The sequence below is a fragment of the Myxine glutinosa genome, chromosome 6, assembly GCF_964187855.1.
Source record: "Myxine glutinosa chromosome 6, kmMyxGlut1.1, whole genome shotgun sequence".
Classification (NCBI taxonomy): domain Eukaryota; kingdom Metazoa; phylum Chordata; class Myxini; order Myxiniformes; family Myxinidae; genus Myxine; species Myxine glutinosa.
The window spans coordinates 91,814,405-91,833,893 of NC_136266.1; the positions used below are offsets into that span (position 1 = coordinate 91,814,405).

The 19,489-nt window shown below is 42.8% G+C and overlaps 1 protein-coding gene across 1 annotated transcript in view; it reads right to left on the bottom strand.

Moving 5' to 3' along the window:
- LOC137430074 (uncharacterized) overlaps nucleotides 1-18,601 on the bottom strand; it is a 36,064-nt gene extending 17,463 nt beyond the window's left edge. The window contains exons 1-3 of the mRNA XM_068120597.2: nucleotides 18,213-18,601; nucleotides 10,489-11,174; nucleotides 139-221 (exon numbers count right to left, since the gene is read on the bottom strand). Coding sequence (XP_067976698.2) covers nucleotides 139-221; nucleotides 10,489-11,174; nucleotides 18,213-18,416 — 973 coding nt within the window. The 5' untranslated portion in view covers nucleotides 18,417-18,601. The remainder of the gene's footprint in view (nucleotides 1-138; nucleotides 222-10,488; nucleotides 11,175-18,212) is intronic.
- Nucleotides 18,602-19,489: the final 888 nt, after the last annotated feature.

Consider the following 19,489-nt stretch of genomic DNA (forward strand, 5'->3'; position numbering starts at 1 on the left):
ACGAGATGCGTGGAACTTCCACATACACTCTCCAGACAAATGATGGGTTCCAAGACAATGCATAGTTGATTTTGATATAATATTCTTTTGATTTTCATGCAAGTAATATGTGCAAGTTTCATTACAAGTATGTCATACCATCAAAGAAAGCACGTATGGCTGATGGCCTAGCAGTGAAAGGCAGGCCACGAACCATCAACCAAATGGGATCTGACGGGTGGCTGTAATACAAGTACGGTATCCATCAGTGACGTTCGACAGTGCAGTCGACACAGGCAAGAAAGTCATGACAAACGGAGAACAATTTAGTCAAACAATAAAATTCTCAAACCCGTACATCCCTGTAACACGAGGGACATTTTCCCCGGATATTACTTCCTTTGCAGATTTCCATGGTGCATCCACTGTAGTTTGATTGCAAAATTATTGGTACACATAATGTGACAGACATGCTGCATACACAATAGCACATGATTAAGTGAAAAGTGCGAGTGATTATGAGACTTTAAAGGATTTATGAGCAGTTTGGCGATTTTGGCAGGAGGCATAAATTTCAAAGTTGATATACTCTTGCATCAAGTTTTCAAAAAGGTTCCTTAGAGGTTGATGCAAAGGTAAAAACAATCTATTGCCAGCTATTATTTAATTATGCATGTATTCTTCAGGGAGCAACTCATCTATCATCACATGACATCATCGGTCAGACATAGAGGTGAGCTGTCATTTGTATGAATGAGATGTGTTAAAAAATCCAAGACAATTTATTGTCCATCATACTACAATATGCAATTTGGTGTCTGTCTTAGTGTGTATTTCTGACCATGATATATTCGGTCATTACTTATCTAATCTCAACCAGATATGACAAGAGGACTAATGGTCACACGATGCTGGTTGCAGTGACTTCATTTGCCCCCTTCCCCAAGATGGTTTTCCGCCTTGGTCGAAATCCGTGTTACGGAGCATATCTGTGTGATGATAACGTTTTGTTAATCGTGGTGTTTTCCAAGGCTGCTTCTAATAACAAAAGTAACTAAAATGGTACTTGGTAGAGCGCATACCTCCACCAGGCTGAACAGTTTAAGTTTTGTATCCCACTGATAAGCCACATATGGATCTGGACCCGAACGAAAATTGAATCAGCTTGTTGTTACCGAACCAACTCATCTACCTAGTTTTGTCATAATTCGTCCAAACCATTTTGAGATATCATCTACTATATAAGAGAGCCGTTGGTCTGTCTGTGTGTCACCATTTTTCTCAGAGATGGCTGAACGGATCTTCGTCAAACATTCAGAGGTTCAGCAGTGACTGCCTGGGAGTATTTTAGGCCAAAAAAATAAATAAAGATTTGAAAAAAAAGTTCGTTTTTTGGGGATTAAAAAAACCCCAAAACACTCGATAGTGCATAAGCCTTTTTGATTAATAACAGTTATAATTATGTACAAGTACATATTCACATAAATAAATACAAAACAATTCGCAAACATTTGAACACAAATAAATCAAACAATTCCAGAAGTGTACAAAGTTGGTAGTAAGGCTTCTTCTTCTTCCTGAACGTCATCATACTTAACTCACAAACGTGATGAACAGCACATTGCCCAGCTGATATTCAACAAAAAGGTGAAATGATGATTTGACATTTGTGATTGATTCTGATTTGGATGTAATTGCTTTTCTATTATATATTTGCCCTCATTTCAAATACTAGGGCATGCCCGTACTATATATAAGCTAGGACGTGCCCGTACGTGGGTGCCCGTTCCTTGCCAAAAAAAAAATAATAATAATAATTTGTGTAGGGGTGTGTGTGTGTAAACATCCTAGGGCGTGCCCGTACGTGGGTGCAAAAAAACATGCGTGCAAACAACAACAACAAAAAAAAACTTTGAAACCACGTAGCAGTAACGACCACAGAACCCCCCCCCCCCTCTATTTACATGAATGGTTTGGTCCATTCGCAACGACCACAGAACCCCCCCCTCTATTTACATGCAATGGTTTGGTCCATTCGCAACGCCAAAGCGAACGGCGAACGGCTAAATCGCCATAGCTCGGTAAGTACTTGTCCGATTAATTTAAAACCTTGAAAAGGCACATCCTCGGGTCCCCAGCAATATACCTGGCAAGTTTAAAGTATATCGGACCCGTGGTTGTCGAGAAACAGCGGTCACAGACAAACACACACACAGACACACAGACACACAGACACACAGACACACAGAGATTGCTGGAATTATAGATAGATGTTAGTTTATTTTTCGCTTGAGCAACGCCGGGTACTCCAGCTATAAACACTTATATACTTTACTTGGTGTACAAAGGCAAATACAACTTTGGCTGGGGGGTAACATAGGCTATGTGGCCGCAGACCCATGCGGGGGTGTGGGGGACTGGGAGAGGGACGTAAATTATCTATGAAAATGTGTAACGTGTTGCGCCACCTGGTGTTGGTGGCAGAGGGTATTACAATTTTCTTTTTTACCTGGGCAACACTGAGGTTAGAGGGTATCACAATTTCCTTTTTTTACCTGGGCTGCACTGAGGTTAAAGCACTGTTTGCACGGGTAAATTTTTTCTCCTTCTCATCCCACCCCCCCCCCCCCCGCAAAACGGAGGGGCCTGTCCAAGCCACCCCCCCCCCTCCTCCTCCAAGACCCTTGTGGTGTGGATCCTGCAAGATTTAGCCTCCTTAGACGGTGTCCATGGTTGCTCAGCAACCCGTCGGGTCGCAAAGTTATCTGTGGCTTCTCAGCTTCAGGCTCGGAGGTTGAGTAGTGTGTCGGAGCCACACCCCTTGAGAGCCCCACGCTCCACCGAACCCTTAACAATACTGTACTAATAAAAGTATAATTTGGCAAACATTTTTCATTCAAAATTCGCTTTTAAAAAGCTTATTCGGAAGCCTATTAAATATACACAAACCCATGCCGTTTTCAAGTACCTGTGTTGAGTAAAGATCTTTCAAAAAACATTAATGTTTGGGGATGGATATTTCACAACCATCACATTTTTGTTTGGCATGGGAAAAGTTTAATTTGGAAATACATTTTCATACCAAATTAGCCAAATTGCTAAAAAAATTTACGCCCAGCTTAATCCCTGGAAAGTACATTCTTTGATTTTGCTTTACCAGCCAACACTTCAGCATTCCTCTTCTATTTCAATGTCATCAATTATAATGCCCAATTACATGTTTTCAGAAAGTTGTTCCAGGCGATGATCATAGATTATGAAGAGGAAGAAGCAGAAGATGAATAAAGCAGCAGAAAAAGAAAAGCAGAAGCAGTAGAAAAATGGATGTTTTGCTGGCAAAGAAAAACGGAGTTGCGAATCACTAAATCACAAGACTATTTCTGGTGTGATTCACAACGGCATATTTAGATAACACGTACAGTCACGTGAAAAAGTAAGTACACCCCATGTAAAGTTTTGACTTTTTCAACATACAGCTATTTGATCTTCATTTCAACAATATTGATAGATAAAGGTGATATAATATAACAAATATCATGAAACATTTACATTTTGTAGTCCATTCTATAATTTAAATAAACATAAATGCAAATTTTGCATGTGGAAAAAGTAAGTACACCCTTGGCTCTAATAGGTGGTATTGGTCCCTTTGGCAGAAACAACCTCAAGTAGACGTTTCTTATAACTGTCTACCAGTCTCTGACATCGACTGGGAGAAATTTTTTCCCACTCCTCCATGCAGAATTCTTTCAGCTGTGTGATGTTTGAGGGGTTTCTTGCATGCACAGCTCGTTTCAAATCCCCCCACAACATCTCGATGGGATTTAGATCCAGGCTTTGACTTGGCCATTCCAGAACCCTCCATTTCTTTCTTTTCAGCCATTCCTTGGTGGATTTACTGGTATGTTTAGGGTCATGTCATGTTGCAGGGTCCACCTTCGGTTGAGCTTCAACTTTCCGACAGATGGCCTCACATTATCCTCAAGCACGCTCTGGTACAATGAAGAATTCATTGTGGATTCTATGATGGTGAGCTCCCCATGCCCTGATGCAGCAAAGCTGCCCAAACCATAATATTTCCACCACCATGCTTTACAGTTGGTATCAGGTTCTTGTGGTCAAATGCTGTCTTTGGTTTTCGCCAAACATGTCTTCTGGTACTGTGGCCAAATAGCTCTACCTTTGACTCATTTGTCCAGAGCACATTGCTCCAGAAGTGCTGGTCTTTGCCGAGGTGTTCATTGGCAAACTTTAGTCTTGCTCTGATGTTCTTTCTGGACAGCAAAGGTTTCCTCCTGGCACACCTCCTATGTAGATCAAATTTGTGCAGCCTCTTTCTAATGGTGGACTCGTGCACTTTGACATCAACAGTGGCAAGAGCTACCTGAAGGTCCCATGATGACATTCTGGGGTTCTTAGAGACTTCTTTCAGCATCTTGCGGTCTGCTCTTGGGCTGAACTTGCTGGGGCGGCCTGGCCTGAACAAGTTGGCAGTTGTTTGGAATCTTCTCCACTTGTAGATGATCTTCCGGACAGTCGAATGATTGATTTCAAATTGTTTGGAGATCTTTTTAAATCCCTTCCCAGACTCGTAGGCATCTATAACCTTCTTTCTGAAGGCCTCAGAGAGCTCTTTTGATCTAGGCATGGTGATGCCGCACACTTCAACAACAAAGAGCAAACCAAACTAAATATCTGAGGTTTAAATAAGACAGGTTCCTCCAAGATCCTCTCTAACGATGTTCTAATCATTTGCACCTGAGCTGGTGCACCTGACTCTAATTTTAGGTATTTGAAGTAGTGATAAATGTAGGGGTGAACTTACTTTTTCCACATGCGAAATTTGCATTTGTGTTTATTTAAATTATACAATTGACTACAAAATGTAAATGTTTCATGATATTTGTTATATTATATCACCTTTATCTATCAATATTGTTGAAATGAAGATCAAATAGCTGTATGTTGAAATATGTTGAAAAAGTCAAAGCTTTACATGGGGTGTACTTGTAAATGGGGTGTACATGGGGTGTACATGGGGTGTACTTACTTTTTCACGTGACTGTACGTCCAAAATCAGACTTACCGTTCAGGTGTCACATGATAATTAGTGGGTGTCACATGTCCGAAAAAAAATGCAATTTTTGCACATGTTTATGTACAACAAACACATACAAATAGGTGAGACATGCATTAGGACACTGATGGTGTAAATTAATTGGCCTGTAATTTATTATCCTTCCCAGAGGAGAGGGTATTGCATTTGAGTCCGTTTGTTTGTTTGTTACTGGGAAAAAAAAGAAGAAAAAATAAAGTGTGTGTGTGTGTGTGTGTGCTCACTATATACTTGCCAACAGGTCACAATTTTAAACCGATCTTCGCGAAACTTTACCAAATGGTAGAGTTCGTGGTCCGACAAAATCCTATATATTATTGGGGTCAAAAGGTCAACATAGGCCAACGGCCAACCACTTTTTTCAAATTTCTAAAATCCTCACTTTCCATCCGATTGACTTGAAATTTGAATAGGATATACATATCGGCAAACTGAATTCAACCACCAACTATTTTTGAGATCAGCATAGGCCAAAAGGTCAACATAGGCCAAAGGTCAACAACCATTTCAAATTTCTAAAATCCTTAATTTTCATCCGATTCACTTGAAATTTGAATGGGATTTACATATCAGCAAACTGAATCCAACCACCAACTATTTTTGAGATCACCATAGGCTAAAAGAGCAACATAGGCCAAAAGTCAACAACAATTTCAAATTTCTAAAATCCTCAATTTTCATACGATTCACTTGAAATTTGAATGGCATATACACATCGGTTTACTGAATTCAACCAACAACTATTTTTGAGGTTAAAAGGATGCTCTACTGAGTGCCATTCCACTTTGTTCTGTTTTGCCAAGTGTCGCTCTATGAGTGATTTTTCATCTGTCTGTCTGTCTGTCTGTCTGTCCGCACAGAACAAGTACGCTTTTCTCTACAACCGTTGGTCCGATTGACAGGAAATTTTCACCATAGGTGCACCTCCACCTGTATAATTTTTTAATGATATTTATGACATCATAGGTCACGAGGTACGGGCACCATCTTGGAAAAACCGAAAACTTTGCACCTCTATATCTGCGAAAGCGCTGCGAAGGAAAAATTGAGACATGGCTCATTATAAAGAACTCTCCATGGGGAATAAAATATGTTAATGATGAAGTCATAGGTGCCTCCATTATGACGTCATAATTAGACAAGTACAAAATTTCATCAGATTAAGATGAAATTTCTTGAGCGTCATCTTGGGATAAATTGGGGGAGAAAATAAATAAATAATGATAACATCATCGGTCACGTGGTTGGCCGCCATATTTGTTTTAACACAAAAGCCTAAAAAACCACTAAAAACCCTTTTTCTCTGAAATGGCTGAACAGATCGAGGCAAAACATTACATGCATGATCGCATACCCATGACGAACAAAACGTTCCACGACCATGACGTCATCGTTCACATGGTTTTGCGGCTTTGATTTTTTTGAAGAATAAAACTTTTAAAAGCCACTCCTCCAGAACGGCTGAGCAGATCGAATGGAAACTTCACAAATATGTTCCCCGTGTCTTGTGTATACCACGCTGTCCTTGAATAATTCATGTTACAGGCTTTGTAGCCATATTGGATTAAACGAAATTTAAAAAATCATATCTCTTGAACACTGAACAGCTTCATTGACCGATGTGAAACTTCATCAAAGTAATGTAGTAGTCATAAAGCGGAACATGTGTTTAAAATTTCCAAATGATTGGTCTTATTGTCTGGCAGCCAGAAGTTCTTGTTTGAAGAAGAAGAAACTCTACTATATTATATTATCTTCACCAGCCATGTGAGTTTTTAACAAGCGTTACGCCTAGGTCCCCCGTCGGTGAAGTGATGTGAGTTGACAAAGTGGAAGACGCAGAAAACATGCTATGATATGATATTGTTATGGATTTGAGAATTGTGTTTTTTTATTGTAATTGTAAAATATCACCCTCCTTCCTCCATTTGTTGTGTATAAAGGTCAAAGGTCGTTCCCGTTAGTTATTCCATATACCACACGTAGCCAATCATAGATTTCCTCTTTGTTCAGTAGTTATCTCCTTATTATGTGTATTAGATTAAGGCTGTGTCTTCCATTAATTAACACTCCATTGCACCAAATTCAAACAAGGTAGATTCCTTTCACATTCCCCTTTCGACAATTGCCAACTGCATTGAGCGGTTTGCTGCATTCTGCTGCTGCTGGGGGTTGTGGTTGTTTTCGCTGCAAGACTCCATTAGCCACGAGGTCATCTCGGAGCCGAAGGTGGGAGGAGTCGGCCCAGCGCCGGGAACAAGGCGTGGCCTTGCCAACGCCTCCTCTAAGGGCGGGATCGGTGAGCCCTCGCGACCAATCAGGGCCGAGGCGAGCTCACCGATGGGCATGTCCTGGAGGCCGGTGGCTTGATCGCCCGAGGCGATATATAAACGCGCGTGGAAGCCTTTGCGAGGAGTCGAGAGAAACGGGAGGGAGTTCAAGAGAGAGAGGAGTTCAAAGGAGTTCAAGAGAGTTAAAAGGAGTTCAAGAGAGAGAGAACCCGTCACGCCAGACCCCCCCCCCCCCCCCCAGCAGCTTTGACTCCACCAAGCAGCGTTGGCTCCACCAGCAGCTTTGACTCCACCAAGCAGCGTTGGCTCCACCAGGCAGCTTTAACTCGACCGGCGGAGCTCGTCCCGCGGCAGTTCGCACGACCGCAGCTTGGGCGTTGACGGCGGTGCCGACCGTGGCCGCGGAGGAACGGAGCTGCCGCTCCCGGCCCGACCCGTACACAGTTCCCGTGGACCTCCCTCTCCCTCCAGCCATCCACCTCCTGCATTCGTTCCTGACATCATTCCCCGTGTAAGTGTGCTCGTTGTCTGTCTTTGTCTTGTCCTTGGGGTTAAGTAAGACTGATATATATAAGCTAATAATTGCACTGTGTCTCCTGGCTCCTTTCTGTCGTTATTTTCTTATCCTTCTTTCTCCTTGGTTATTTTGATGATTTGTAAATAATAATAATAAATTAGATTTGTTCTTCCTACCTTGCCTTTCTTTCCCTTACATCCGTCGTCGTTGTGATTTCCCTCATTGGACACCTGTGGCACGATTTAGCCAACGTTTCAGGATCGGGTCTAGTCATTGTTAATAGTTCGTGCCGCGGTTGCTAAAACCGATCGGCAATTAACATCTGTCCGCGGTACGAACGGGGCTGTGCCACCGGCCTTTCCGGAGGTCGCTGGGCAGTGTCAGGGACCACGTCGGTCAGTTATAGAAGAGGGGATTAATCCCCCCTCTAAGGGGAACCGAGGCCGACGTTGGGTTCCGCAACAATATTTCCCTCACAAGGTTCAGACATACATGGAGGCGGCCATCTTGGATTTTGACGTGGCGACCCAATTTTCAATAGCGTTCTTCCTTGTGCCTAGATACACCCACACACCAGATTAGAAGTTGGTACTTCGCTTATTTTTCGAGATATTTCGCTCACAAGGTTCAGACATACATGGCGGCGGCCATCTTGGATTTTGACGTGGCGACCCAATTTTAAACAGTGTTCGTCCTTGTGCCTAGATACAGCCACACACCAGATTAGAAGTTGGTACTTCGCTTATTTTTCGAGATATTTCGCTCACAAGGTTCAGACATATATATGGTGGCGTACCTCCACCTGGTTGGCTATATCACTCGATGGTGAAGAATCACTTAAAAAATTCTTCACCAAATCCGGATCTTCACCAAAATTGAATCGATTCTTCCTTGTCACACACCAACCTGCCCACCAAGTTTCGTCCATAACTTTTTGAGATATCCCGCTATGTATCGTTTTTGGCCCTATCCCCCAATGGTGAAGAATCACTTGAAAAATTAAATAATTCTCATATCCGAATCCATATTCAGATCTTCACCAAAATCGAATCGATTCTTCCTTGTCACACACACAAACTGTCCACAAAGTTTCATCATAACTTTTTGAGATATCCTGCTACGTATCGTTTTTGGCCCCACCTTCCAATGGTGAAGAATCACTTTAAAAATTCTAGTAGTCAGATCCGAATCTTCATTAAAATCTAATCATTTCGTCTTTGTCGCATACGCTACCTCTCTGCCAAATTTCATCCGAATCCGTCCACAACATTTTGAGATATCTTGTTCACAAACAAACAAACAAATGAAAAAAAAATCACTGAGAGCGACACTTGGCAAAAGAGAACAAAGCAGAATGGCACTCAGTAGAGCATCCTTTTGACCTCACAAGTAATTGGTGGTTGAATTCAGTTAGCCGATATGAAAATCCTATTAAAATTTCAAGTCAATCGGATGAAAATTGAGGATTTTAGAAATTTGAAATTGTTGTTGACCTTTGGCCTATGTTGCTCTTTTGGTGTATGGTGATCTCAAAAATAGTTGGTGGTTGAATTCAGTTAGCCGATATGTAAATCCTATTCAAATTAAGTCAATCAGATGAAAATTGAGGATTTTGGAAATTTGGAAAAAAGTGGTTGCCCTTTGGCCTATGTTGACCTTTTGACCTCAAAAAGATATAGGATTTTGTCAGTCCACCATTTGGTGAAGTTTCGTAAATATCGGTTTAAAATTGTGACCTGTAGGCAAGTATAAGTGAGCGGACTGACAAACAAACAAACAAACAAATACACAAACCGGAGTGATCAACATACTTGCAAAATTTTTTTTTTTTTTTTTTGCCAAGTAACAAACAAACAAAAGGACAAACGGACAGACAGGGGTGAAAACATAACCTCCATCCACCTTTGGTGGTGGAGGTAATAATTATAGAACAATATAATTAGGCAATAATTAGACAAATTAACATATCATGAAACTTTTTTTTACCATCCTGTCATCCTTCTGAGGTCGGCAAATTGAGTACCAGTTCACTGGTAATTCCCTGTGTGTCGCAAGAGGCGACTAATAGGGTTGGCGGCAGGAAGGGCATCCATCCGGCCATAAAACATTGCTTCAAAAAGGGGGAAAAAGGACTCTAAAGGTGGTTCTTCTTTTTTCATCATGCTCATTACGTGATGATCAATGTGTGTGCAATTTTTAAAGTTCATCGGACCATCGACTGCCGAGACCAGTCAGGGAAAGCTCAAAATCACCCAGTTCAGTTAGGGTAAAGCAGTTTCACACAAGTTTCAACAATTCATCATCTCCCAATCTTGTTTGTACATGATTATCAATTTTAGATCTAAAAAGTTCTAAATACATTAAATATAGCTAAGCTATTAAAATGTCATTTGTTAAATTAACGATGCAGACAAGCACTAAAGCCTTCACAGAGATGAGCGAGTATTCAATGGTACTACCAGGCCCCACAGATTAGTGTACCTGTGACATGAAAAAGAGGAAAAGGAGAAAGTGTGTTCGTGGAGAGATGTTCCTGAATAATAACTTCCGTTTTTACTTTATTTCCATTGTGCAAAAAACCGTACCTGTCCTCCCTGTACTGGGGCAATGCAAGATAGTGTTCCTCTTCTTCTTCTTGTTTTTCTTCATAAGGCACATATTCTGGGAGATCATTCCAGTTCTTCACCTCTTCATGCTGCTTATCTATCCAGTCATTCTCCTCTCTCTGATTCAACTGTACTTGTATATCCTCTTGCTCATCAACATTTGACCTGTGTATGCCTACAAGTGTTTCTTCTTCCTCTATGCAAAGATCGGTTTCACACTTTTCCTGCAAATCTTCATGAGTGCATAATTTTTGTTCATTCATTACTCTCCCCTTTCTTTCTTTTAATTTCTCTTTTTCTTTTAGTATAACCTCATCCAATTCAACTTCACCACTTTCTGAAGCCTGAAACTTGTCTCCAATATTATTCTCACTTTCCCACTCTTCATTATTATGTGGAAAGCTCTCTCTTTCTCCCACATTCACGTCATCAGTGCACGAATTGTTTTCTTCAAATACCAAAGTCCGCGTTTCTTTATCACTGTTATTCTCTTCATAATGCCATTCTTCGTTGTCATAACATGTTCCACTTGACTCCTTCCCACTCTTTCCACTCAACCCCTCCGCCATGAGTATTTCTTTCCTTCTCTTAGTGAGATTGGTCTCTTCAAACTCCTCCATCGCTGTCTTTTCTGCAAATTCATCCTCTTTCGATTCCTCCCAGGTCTGTAAAACATCCATAATACAACATTAACGATTCTTTTTTAAACTTAATACCAGACAAGCTGCAAGTTATTTTCATTAAGAAATAATCAACGAAAAAAAAAAAATGCAATTTTGCACAAATGTCTTCAACCAATATACACAGATATTCTTCTTGGAAGAAAAGGTTCACAAACTTTTCCAGGCAATGAGTAGGAATATTGAGGAAAGGAAGATAGATACATTATCAACTTCAATAAAAACTTGAAAGTATAATTTGATGCAAATACGTCAATGGATAGGCCTCCGCCCATGCTAGATCTCATCCCACTGTTACGTTTGATCTCAATTAAAGGTTCCATGAAAGCTAAAGGACCTGAGAGAGAAAGAGAAAGAGAAATCGTGAGTGAGAGAATGAGAGAGAAGACGTGTATAAGGAGACATCAGATGCTTCAAACTCGAGTTATGGTTTGCAAGATGATTTTCAAAGGGCACATGACCTTTGACCTTTTAAATCCAAAATATAATCATTCCATCTTTGTATTACATTACATAGTTGTGCCAACTTTGATCAAAATTCCTTCAGCAGTTCACAAGTTATCATGGTAACGGAATTCTGCTACTTTCAGCTAAGGGTCACATGACCTGTGATCCTTTGAATCCAAAATCTAAACAGGTAATCTTTGTTTCATAACACACATTTGTACATAGTTTTGTTTGAAAAAAATAATTTCAGCGGTTCACAAGTTATTGTGCCAGAGGCACAGAATGGCAGGACAACCCGAGAACGTAACGCCTCTGGCAGGGGGCCGCAGGATAATAAAAAAAGACCATAAAAGTAAGAAAGACGCGTTGATGCAACACCCTCAACTGTTCACGGCTTCACCACCAAGCCTCCCCCATTGACTATATACCTCAACTTCTTCTCCCCTTCAAACCTGTTTGTGTTCCGACCTGAAATACTGTCTCATTATATGGGGAATCCAGGTTCAACTACCACATCACACATTTCTCCATTTTTTATGGACATTCTTGTAATTGTGCTAAAATACACCAAATGTATGTATGTATGTATGTATGTATGTATGTATGTATGTATAAACCTTATAGAATCAATAACGGATTTGCCAACGTCCACTAAATTTTGCATACGTGCTGGGGGACACGGGCATACGTGCTGGGGGCCATTGGCATACGTGCTCACTGGGGAGAACCTTTGAGTCGATCTTGGGCACATTTAAAGTTTGCCCTTTGTCCCCTGAGGATGGGGGAGACCACCCAGACAAAAATCACGTAACGTGATTACTCACGTAACATAACGTGAGTAACGAATGCATACCAGTCAAAATTTTAACTTGAAAAGAAATGTGTTGGACGCACAATATGAAGTTTTTACAAGGGGGAGAAGATGTGGGGTGTGGAGCAGGTGGACCAGATTTTAATTAAGGGGAGGAAGAGGAGGAAGCCTTTAGGCCTATCAAGCTTGCACAATGATGGCGAACAAATGGTTGTTTGGCTGTGTTCTGTCCTTTTAAATGCTGAGCTCGGCTAGGCTTGGGGTCAAGTGAAGCAAACAAGCAGCATGTACCATTGTTAAAGTGTTTGGGATGAGTCGGCCGGGGTTCAAACCACCGACCTCCCAGACTCAGAGCAGACGCTCCAACCAAGACACCACCGAGTCTGGCTAAATGTGACTGGTTCTGGCAAAAGCAGACACTTGGGGGCATTTCTCTTAGCAGGAAAAAGCCGAAGAGAGTCAAAATATGACCACAGGGACCAAATTGAGATTTTTATATGGATAGAAAGAGTAACATTTCCTTTCACAAAGCTCGAACAAGTGTGTGTCTACCCTCAGGAGACCCAGGAAACAATATCTCTCTGCTCTCAAAACTGAACTCTCAAACCTGTCTCCCTCATCCAAATCCTGATGGCGTTTGGTCAAATCTGTTTCTGGTGTTTGTTCCCCCTCCATCCCCTCTCTTACCTCAAACGGCTACTGTTACGGATTCGTCACTTCCGTTGTTGTGGTTTTCATCCACTGTAAACATTTTTGATTCCATGTACTATTATTGTTGTTGTTTGGGGGTAATAGAGAGTACTATTTTCAAAAGGTAAAAAAGTTAATGTTTTAAATGAAACCGGTACCGGATGATGACGAAGAGGAAGAAGAGGTAGGAGAGGAAGAGGAGGAGAAAAGGCGGAGCGAGTGAGTCGGACAAGAAGCCGAGCTGCTTCGAGGTCTGGAGCGAACGAGGGTCAGGAGTGAACTTTGGGTTTCCCGGGAAAGGCATTCCTGTGACAGAGTTGTTATCGCTGTGACAGATCAACCTGCGTGTCAGGTTTTGCGGTCGATTCCGAAGAGAATCGTTGGAGTGCCGTTACGCCACGAGAATGGGCCGTCGGCCATTTTGACTCACGCGCTTTGCGCATCGCTCAAGGTTTTTCACTTCGTTTCAACCATTTTCACCGCATTCAGACGTTAATCTGGTGTGCGTGTGTCACGTGACTTTTGAGTGGGAAATCTGCGGTTCACCTATTTGGAGCCGTGGAACGTCCAAACCCGAGGGTGTGATTTCCCAGTCGCCTTGAGGGCACCTTTGCGCAGCTTTGGCAGCGGGAATGTGACTGTCATCCGAACGGGATTCTGGTCTCGATTGGACATCGTTCTGACGATCGCGGGAGCGGATCGACTTTGGCTTGATGCCGGAATAGAGACATTGGGGAATGTTCTTCTTTTCGCTCACTTGGAGCATAGTGAGTTATATTGTACGAACCTGATGGTACCATCATAGGAAATATATATTGGTTGTACAATTGATTACTATTGTTGTTGTACTGTTATTCTTGTGTGATCTTAATACAATATTTGTTTGTTGGTAACAATTGGTGTGGCTTCACCATTGATCTTTGACATACAGAATAACACATCTTTCTGCTGTGACTCCTCTCGGGGCTCGGAGGTACACCGTGATCGGGGTTTGGGGAGGAGCATGTAACACTACACAGTTGACACCGCACGTGAAAAAGCCGAATGCCTCAACTCTGTGTTTGCCTCAAAATCTTGTTTCCCAAACCCGTCTCTCTCTGTACCCACCATACCTAGTCGTACCCAGCTGCTACTGGACTCTGTGTCCTTCTCTCCTGACAAGGTGGAGAAGTCTCTGTCAATCCTCGACTCCAATTCTGCAACTGGACCAGATGGCATCAGCCCACGGGTGCTAAAATCCTGCTCTGCCGCTCTATCTCACCCTCTCTTAATAATAATAATAATAATTCATTTATTTTGTATAGCGCTTTTCATGAAGCCCAAAGGCGCTTTGACAGAGTGCAAAACATAATGCATAACAAAACATGAAAACAACAATTGCAAAAAGACAAGAATCAATAGGGAAATATTTAAAGCAAAAGGAGGGAGAAGGAGAAGTGATAGTCAGGGATTAGGTTAGGGTTATGCCTCGAGGCATTTTCATGGTGGCCCCAGTTGTATGGTGGCTCCTTGCATCAATGTGACAAGAGACCAAAGTGGCAGAATACATCGGTCCTCTCCCAATGGCTGACTAGGCCACGTTAGGGCTAGTGAACCTAGTTAGACCTTTAATAACTCCAAGCTAACTCCAACTTGCCAAAGTTTATTGGTGATTTGTTTTGGGGGGCCCTTAGAGCTAACGGAGGCTCGGATTTTCATTCTGATTCCGGATTTCGCAGTCGCTAGTACGTCTTAACACTCGACAGAAACTGGCCCCGCGAAATTTCCAGGATTTTCGGTAAAATTACTTCAGGGTAAATTTACATAGGAAAACCCCATGCTAAATTTTCGTCGCCGAAGGACTTTATTTTTTGCGAAATTCATCCTGACTTCGCCTCTAGGAGGATACAGGGGTATCTGTGGATGATAACGGGAACCTTTATTTGGCGAAATTCGGACTGGTATTGACCGAGTTATTCAAAATATTAACTTATATCAAATAAATCTTTTGAGGTGAAAGCGCGATGACGTCACCACGTCACGCGGCACAAATGCGCACCTGTATCATGCACCCTAACCCTAACCCTAACCCTGTGGGTTGAATGTTGAATGCAGTGCTGAACAGGTGGGTCTTTAGTGATGTTTTGAATGTGGTGAGTGAGGAGGAGTCTCTGATGGTGTGAGGTAGTGAGTTCCAGAGGGTGGGAGCAGCGATGGAGAAGGCCCTGTCCCTCCAGGATCTAAATTTGGTCCGGATTGGGGGGGGGGGGGGGGGGTCAGGAGGTTGGTACTAGCAGAGCGGAGGTTGCGGGTGGGAGTGTGTCTGGAGAGGAGGTCAGCCAGGTCGGATGGGGCCAGGTTATGGAGGGCTTTGTAGGTCAAGAGGAGGATTTTGTACTGGATTCTCTGGGAGATGGGGAGCCAGTGAAGCTTGTAAAGGACGGGGGTGATGTGGTCACGGGTCCGGGAATTGGGTGAGTAGACGAGCAGCGGAGTTCTGAATGTATTGGAGTTTATTGGTGATTGTTGAGGGTGAACCATAGAGGAGGCTATTGCAGTAGTCCAGACGGGAGGTGATGAAGGCGTGGATGAGGGTTTCTGCAGCCGTGGAGGAGAGGGATGAGCGGAGGCGGGCGATGTTTTTCAGGTGAAAGAAGGCTGTCTTTGTGATCTGTTTAGTGTATTTGTCGAAGGAGCGGGTTTGGTCAAAGATGACGCCAAGATTCCGGATGAGAGGGGAGGTGGATACTGGGATACCGTCGATGTTGAGGGCAAAGTTATGGGTGGATTTATCTTAATTATCTTAATTATCTTCTTATCTTCACCCTCTCTTTTGCTCAAGGTCATCTGCCATCTGCTTGGAAATCAGCCAACATTACTGCTTTACACCAAAAAGTTGCAAAAACAGATCCTTGCAACTACAGACCAATCAGCCTGCTCCTAATAATCAGCAAGGTCATGGAATCAATCATCGCTTCTGACATCAAATCCTTCCTTTTCTCCAACGGCTTGATCTCGGATCATCATTTTGGATTCAGACCAGGTCATTCTACTCTGGACATGCTGCTTCTGCTGTCTCAACAATGGATGGAGGTCCTGAATGCCAAACAGGAAATTAGAGCCGTCTCCCTCGACATATCACGTGCCTTCGATACAGTCTGGCACCCCGCTGTGGTCACCAAACTCTCCTCTTATGGTATCCATGGAAATCTCCACACACGACTTGCGGACTTCCTCGCTGGTCGTTGTCAAGGTGTGGCCCTGAATGGTTTTCTCTAATCTCCCCTTCCTGTTCAGGCTAGAGTTCCCCAAGACAGTGTTCTGGGCCCTGTGCTTTTTCTGGTCTTCAATGATCTCTCCGAGTCTCTGGAAAACTCCTCTCCTCTCTATCTCTTTGCTAATGACTCCACTCTCTGCCGCTCCATACCCGATCCCTCAGATCGGCAGTCTGCAGCCTCCTCACTCTCTGCAGACCTGGACAAAATCACAGACTGGTCAAACAAGTGGAACATGTCTTTCAATCCTGACAAATCTCACACTCTCATTATGTCTTTCCGAAAAGACCGACTGGACAACCCTCCAATTACTTTCTCAACAATGCTCTTCAAGAAGTTCTGTCACTTAAGCTTTTGGGTCTCACTATCTGCCATGATCTTTCCTGGGAAAACCACATTTCCAAGCAGGCCTCCAAAGCCAGTCGCCGACTGGGCATCCTCCGTCGTGCGAAGTCCTTCCTTGGCACACCTGAGCTCCTCACAACATTCAAGGCTTTCATCCGCAGCTCAATGGAATACTGTTCTCCCCTCTGGGCCGGTGTTCCTGCCTCACACTTAGCTCGGCTTTACGCTGTTGAAACCAAAGCTTTCAGAATCATTGGAATCTCCCACGATGAAGCTAACTCCAAGGGCCTTTCACTCACCCACCGCAGGCAGGTTGGTGGTCTTTCAGTCCTCTACCAACCCCTCTCCAGCCTTGCTCCCCCAGCTCTCTCTGTGCTCTGTCCCCCAAATATTCCTACAGGTCGCACAAGATCTGCCTGCAACCCTTTATGGTTAAACTGCCAAAATCAAGACTCTCTATTCACCTTCACTCCTCTTTTCTCCCACCTCTGGAACAAACTCCCCCACTCCCTTCAATCCCACCCCTTCCTCCAGGTCTTTAAAACAGCTGTCCACCACCATCTCTTATTTTACCCCCCCCCCCCCCCCCCCCCCGTTAATTCATCCTAGATGCACTTTTTAGAAATACCGATTTCTTTCCTGGAAGTCCTAGCAGTGTTTTTTTTGTTTTTTTTAACCTCTAACCCTTCCCATGCCTCCTCCCCCCCTTTCACCCAATCCCTCTCCCTCCCACAGATCTCCCGATGTCCCTGCTCTCAAATGTTGTACTTGTGTGCTTCCCGCTCTCTCCCCATCTTGTCTCCCGCTCCCTTTATTTCCTCTTATGTGTCAGTTGTTTTTTTTTGTGATCAGTTAGCTCTTACACGAGCCTCGACCTTGTATACAAAAAAAAAAAAATACAAAAAATAAATAAATAACTTCTCTAGATTATTATGCATCAAAACATTTTTCGAAGAAACAACAGAAAAGTTGTGAAATTCGACAGAGAATCTAAAATGTCTCTCAAAATGTGCTCAAAAAGACACGAAGATCGCGAAATTTCGATGTTTTACTACGAGCCACACATCGTAATTCGAAGGAGATCCTTCACATACATGTTTGGTATGAATGAAAAGCTCAACGTGTGCACATTCTTTGTGCGTGTGAACTGTATTATGAACTTTGAACCTAATCATTTCCATTGTTTAAACGAAAATATAATTGTCATTAAAATACCAAAACTTCGTTAATTTTCATCCAATTAACATAATGTTTATATCAAATGAAAAAGAAAAGCATGAGGAATCAGATGATATCAAAATCTCAATTTTGATTTTTGCCCCCAAGTGTCTGCTTTTGCCAGAGCCAGTCACAAATGTCCTCGTCATCACATCCACATATACTATGCAAGTCTTTAAGGCGCAAACATTATGTTTAATAGGATCATGGTTTTGTTTTGGAAGGCCTGCATTCCATGAATGAAGGCAGCATACGAACCGTGTGAGACGATCGACCACGACAAGGAAAGCAGAGGCTCGGGTGTTGCCTTGGCTTGAGGTGGGAGAGCCGGTGGCGCTCTTTGGGGCACGAGCTCGACTGGAAGCCCTTTACACAGACAGGCAAGAGCCGGGCCCGAGCCGGCACCGCTGGAGGTCCGCCGGACAGCAAGGGCAGCAGCAATACTCGCCGAGCAACCAACATAGCAAAGCTCAGGTCTGCTTTTAAACGGGATGACGCAGAAATTAATTTATTAGATTTGGAGCTTTCACTTTTAGCTTCTCCTTTTAAAGAAAGGTCAAAGTGACATTTCCACTGAACAGCAGCAAAGCAACAGCCAACACGAGACCACGTGGTATACTCCGTACTCGTATAATTTTTTTTAACCGGAAGTGATTCCCATGGAATCTTCGGAAGGATCGCATGAGCACAAGGAATTAAATTACGTAACTGAACCAGATCCAAGCTCCGACACATGATCTGCGGTGATCTAACAAAAAGAAAAAAATTCAAACCCTGGCAGCCGTAATGTAATCTTTTCATCACCCCCCAACCCCACCACCCCCCGATTACAGCCAGCTACACCGACCCTTTGAAAAACCACCAGAATTGTGTTGTGCAGAAAAACTTTATTTAAAGAAATAAATCAAACGATAGCAGCGACAACCTCGACCTCCTTTAGTGTTTTATTCCCACTTACTTGGTGACAATACCGTATGTGCATTACCACAAAAATCAAGCCCGTCGCCTCATCACTGTCCATCAATATAGACTGACAAGACTGTCAACAATATCAAAAATGGTGTGCGTGCTACGGGTACTTCAAATTATGATGATAAGTTAATTGAGCCATCTCCAGCACCATGATCAAAGCCCTACACCATAACCTACAGTACAGAGGACTTTGAGCAACACTCGAAACCATATCTGGATGAAGAAGATGAAGATGAAAAAGAAGAAGAAGAGTAAAGGCAGAAGAAGGTTGAAAAGAAGAAGAAGAAGGAGGAAAAACAGCAGAGGAAAGAGGAAGAGATAAAGAGGAGGAGGAGGAAGCAGAAGAAGAGGACAAATAAGAGGAAGAAGAAGAATAACCATATCTGGTTTCTTATAACCACGTCAAGCAATTCAACTCAAGAGGAGGCCAATACATACCATATCCCTTCTATCCCCAGGTACACTTATACCTATCATTTAAGTTCATTTCAAACCTATCTACCGTGTCTGCTGCCACAACCTTTCTTCCAAAGAGACCATTCCAGTCATTAACGTAATACAGG